The sequence below is a fragment of the Penaeus chinensis genome, chromosome 33, assembly GCF_019202785.1.
Source record: "Penaeus chinensis breed Huanghai No. 1 chromosome 33, ASM1920278v2, whole genome shotgun sequence".
In the NCBI taxonomy this organism is placed as follows: Eukaryota; Metazoa; Arthropoda; class Malacostraca; order Decapoda; family Penaeidae; genus Penaeus; species Penaeus chinensis.
Window position 1 is genome coordinate 12888378 of NC_061851.1, and position 5000 is coordinate 12893377.

At 37.2% G+C, this 5000-nt stretch overlaps 1 protein-coding gene across 4 annotated transcripts in view; it reads right to left on the reverse strand.

Annotated features, from left to right (window-relative positions):
* LOC125042931 (guanine nucleotide-binding protein G(q) subunit alpha) overlaps positions 1-5000 on the reverse strand; it is a 36808-nt gene that overhangs the window by 10376 nt on the left and 21432 nt on the right. For 2 of the 4 annotated variants that reach the window (XR_007116386.1, XM_047638722.1), the window contains exons 4-5: positions 3051-3179; positions 1485-1614 (exon numbers count right to left, since the gene is read on the reverse strand). Coding sequence is in view for 2 of the 4 variants with exons in the window: in XM_047638722.1 (XP_047494678.1) it covers positions 1485-1614; positions 3051-3179 (259 nt within the window). In the remaining 2 variants the exon portion in view is untranslated. Of the gene's footprint in view, positions 1-1484; positions 1615-3050; positions 3180-3573; positions 3703-5000 lie in introns of all 4 variants that reach the window. The other 2 variants (XR_007116385.1, XM_047638721.1) reach the window with 1 other exon arrangement.

Below are 5000 nucleotides of genomic sequence, written 5' to 3' on the forward strand. Positions count from 1 at the left end.
GGAGGAGGAGTTGGAGGAGGAGTTGGAGGAGTTGGAGGAGGAGGAGGAGGAGGAGGAGGAGGAGTTGGAGGAGTTAGAGGAGGAGGAGGAAGAGGAGGAGGAGGAGTTGGAGGAGGAGGAGGAGGAGATGGAGGAAGAGGAAGAGTTGGAGGAGAGGAGGAGGAGGAGGAGGAGGAGGAGGAGGAGGAGGAGGAGGAGGAGGAGGAGGAGGAGGAGGAGAAGGAGGAGAAGGAGGAGGAGAAGGAGGAGGAGGAAGAGGAGGAGAAGGAAGAGGAAGGAGCAGGAAGAAGAGGAAGAGGAAGAGGAGGAGGAGGAGGAGGAGGAGGAGGAGGAGGAGGAGGAGGAGGAGGAGGAGGAAGAGGAGGAGAAGGAGAAGGAGAAGGAAGGAGAAGGAGAAGAAGGAGAAGAAGGAGGAAGAGGACGAGGAGGAGAAGCAGGAGAAGGAGAAGCAGGAGAAGGAGAAGAATGAGAAGGAGAAGAAAGAGAAGAAGGAGGAGGAGAAGGAGAAGGAGAAGAAGGAGAAGGAGAACAAGAAGGAGGAGGAGGAGGAGGAGGAGGAGGAGGAGGAGGAGGAGGAGGAGGAGGAGGAGGAGGAGGAGGAGGAGGAGGAGGAGGAGAAGGAGAAGAAGGAGAAGAAGGAGAAGAAGGAGAAGAAGGAGAAGAAGGAGAAGAAGGAGAAGAAGGAGAAGAAGGAGAAGAAGGAGAAGAAGGAGAAGAAGGAGAAGAAGGAGAAGAAGGAGAAAAGGAGAAAAAGGAGAAGAAGGAGGAGAAGGAGGAGAAGGAGAAGACAACGACAAAAACAAAGACGAAGAAGAAGAAGAAGAAAAAGAGTACAAGAAAGAGGTGAAGAAGGAAGAGAAGAAGGAGCAAGGCAAGAGAAGGACAAAGAGGAAGAGCAGAAAAGAGAAGATGAAGGAGGCTGAAATATAGGAAGTGGATCCTATAGGGTTTTGGGTTTCCATACAAACACTGACCTGGCCACTAAAATAATCGGCTAACTTAGATGTCACTGAAACATTGGGAGAGTTGCATCACTAAAACCCCATTTCCACTAAAGACACAAAAACTACCTGACACAATACTGTTGAGATTTCATGTCTAATTTCTAACACTTTTTCCTCCTCTCTTTCTTTTCTTTAAGATACATGAAAACAAGAATTCAAACCCCTAAAAACAGGTATAGAAAATTTGGAAGTTTCCTTTTAGACTTTTTCAGAATGACAATTTCTTCAAATAAATGAATGGTAGAGTGATAATTCACTCAAAAACTGTCACTTCAGCAAACATTACATAACAATTTAAGCCTTTTACTTTAGTTTCAGCCTTAATCAATCTTAAATATGGAGCAGCAAGAATAGACAGCAAATCATAAGAATATCATTATTAAAAACAAAAAACAATTATATACAGTCATATATATGGCACATCAAATGTTATCAACAACACATTCCCACAAAAAAGCGACATTTCTGCCCACAACTTACCTCATTGTCAGACTCAAACAAGATCTGATCATACTCGGAAAGTGCGACCAGGAAAATGATGGAGGTGACGTTCTCGAAGCAATGAATCCACTTCCGTCGCTCAGATCGCTGACCACCGACATCTACCATTCTGCAGGTGAAGTCACAGTTTAAATTCCCCCCCAAACAAATATGTCACAGAGAATCACAAGTCATATACACATTCAGAAGATGGAAAAAGAGAATATGAAAGGAAATTAAAGAACAAAAACAGGCATGACTGATCAAGTTCATTAACATTAGCTTTTTTAGAAAACTACTATTGTATATGATTTCACATTAACAATCACTGATCTTTAGGAAAAGTTTAAATTATGGATAAAATTCATATTTTGCATTAATCAAATAGTAATGAAAGAAAGTGGACTTGAGAATTATATACAGGTCCTTTAGTACAATGAATTACAGAACATAAATTACAAAAGATAAAGTTTGACTGAAGATACTGATCTCCACTCTCTCCTTTATTCCATAAAACTAAAAAAGAAAAGAAAAATAGAGGACATTTATAGATTAATACAGCACATATATAATTTATATATATAAATATATATATTTATATACATAATGGGACCGAGTTGCACAATGTAAGCATTTTGAAACCAAACTACTGCACTATCTATACCCCCAAGGACCTCAGATTTCATGTGTATGTATAGAGGATGACTACAAGATGATGCATACGGTCACACTAGGTAGATATAAATAATATTGGGAACAAACACATAAAGTACGTGAAAGAGTATGAAGGGTGAGGACACATGTATTGTGCAATAACAGGTGCACAATGACTACAGGTAAGTTCACGTGCCTCTTGCCTTTCCTTGAAGCATAAGGTTGCATGTCTGGTGGTTTAACATTCATGGGGAGATATTTTTTTTTTTTTTGCTTTGTCTTTTTATATATGATGCACTAAAGAATAGATAATTTGGCTACTCTTTTAGTGATAGCTTAAATTTAAATTTCATACTGTGCAAAAATAGTTTCCTTAGTTAAAAGGAAAAAGAAATAAATATGTATGTACAAAGCTTAATCTGTGAAAAGGAAATCTCCTTACCATGTGGATCTTGCAATCCAGATCCAAAATTCATCTGAAGATATTAACCTTGTTAATATAAGAAATAATTGTTTAACTCTTCAGAGCAATCACACACAGGAAAGATAAGTTTTGCACAACAGGAAATTTAAATCATCACTAAAACTTTACTCAGATATTAGCCATAGATATGACTACACAATAGAGATTCCAACGGTTGATAGGGAATCAACTATGGACCGCAATCTTGATAAACAATGAGAAACTTTATGAGAGTCCTTGGGTTATGGGAGACATGGGTGGTAGTTGTAATTGCAACTCTGTTATACAACAATTTGCAGAGCATTACAATGCTGACATAGGGATACAAAAGGGACTCTACCTCCACAATGTTAGGTTAACGGCACTGGTATAAACTCTATGCACTGGGATCTATCTACTCTGCTCTGGCTGACAGGGGAGGGCCTAATGAATTCAAGATTTTCTGATACCTAAAGATGATTGAGTCCAGATCAAAGGGGTACTCAATGATTCCAGTGGTTGGTACTCGAGCCCTAAGAATATCCTGCTCGGTCGGTAAGAAGTCCGATGATATGATACGCTCCAAATCATCAAGATAACTGCAAAGGAAAAACAGTTGTCTTTGTCGGTGTTCCTCTGATAGTGTCAAAGTGGTGGATGGTGATGGGGAGCAGCATCAGTGAGATATGGTACAACCTTGCTGATGCCTTTTCGTGTGCCACAAGTTTTATAAAGTTGATTCAATGCCTCTTTACAAACACTTTTTATCCATTTGGTCTAACCAGGAAAAAAAGAAAGAAAGAAAGACAAAGAAAAAAAAAAAATGAAAAAAACTGAAAAAAAAAAAAAAAAAAAAAGGTACTAATTCCCAAACTTGTTAGCGCTTTCTCAAGTTACACCGGGAGGGATCAACAAGGCCTCGAGACACGTCAGAGCTGGTACACTACCTACCAACCCGGGCACATATGTGTGAGAGCTTCCCACAGAACATACCTAAATCTGATTTCTTCTAGGTCAAAGGGATATTCTATAATGCCTGTTGTGGGTGCTCTCACTCTTAGAATGTCTTGTAGTGTGGAAACATAGTCCTCGGCAGCTATGCGGTCTAAGTCTGTTAAATAGCTGTTGGGATACAAAGATAATTTAGCAACTACAGGTAATTATTGCATTATTGAAGGATACAGTAAGCAATACAAGCTTCAGGAAGTACCGTACTTGGAAAAAGTTGTAATTAAGGAGTCAACGCTCAAGAAGTACGATTAAAACTTACTTTATTAAAAAAAAAAAAAAAAAAAAAAAAAGATAAGGGAGAGTACAAAGGGGGGGTGTAGATTTTGATCCACTGGGACAGAGGAGAACCGTGAAGCTATAGATTACTTGTAGATCCATCACTCAACACAATGAAAGCCAATGAATTTACAAAGAGAAATCAACTTTTATAAAACTTTAGCACTCCCCTCACCATTTGCACATATATATAAAACTTAATTATATCTTTGCACATATCAGTGTTTTCCATTAAAATGCACCAAAGAAGAAAAGAAAAGAAGAAAAGACATCTTTGTAATATATCACTGATTCACTTACTTATTATTTCAATATTTTTTTTTCTCTATCACTCTCTCTCTAATTCTCTCTTTTCAACACTTGTTTCATCTGTTAACTTTTCAGTAGTTGCTTTTAATATTTTCAAACTAATTCACAGCCTATAGACATTTAATGAAGAATTATAAGTAAGGAGAGAACAGTATAAGAATAAAGATCCTTAAGATATGGTTACAAGAATAACAACATTTATGAGAAAATAATACTAATAAAAACAAATAAATGAATAATATATCAAGACATCTTTCCTTACCTTTGTGCCTTTTGAAAGCTATTAGCCACTTTTCTGTGCAATTGATAAAGTATTTGACTGAAATGTTACTGCTAGGATATGTGTAACACTTTTACGGAAAAATTAATATTAACAACAAATTATAAAAAAAAATACTTTGTAGCAATGACTCCTAAATCATTCCCGATATTCAGAAAGAGCTTATAGATTAACAAAAGTTTGCCAATGACCCAGTTTTCACAAACTTGAAATTTTACAAATAATGCAAAGAATAATTCCATTGTATACGGACACTTGCTGACTGCACCACCAATATTAGCCTCAGCTAGTAACTCACATATAAAACATTATTGTCATGTGCAAAATATTATTAAATAGTGAAATAATTAAAATAAAATCTGGTGGGATATATTTCCCTTCTCTTAAATGAAGACAGATCATGCCCACTTTCCACTACCCGATCTATTGAAAACATTTACTATCCATCTGATTTCTTTAAGAAAAGAAAATTAGAAATAACCATAGACTAATAACCTGGATGGAATATGTACTATCTACACAAAGGAAGGTTATATGTACACCA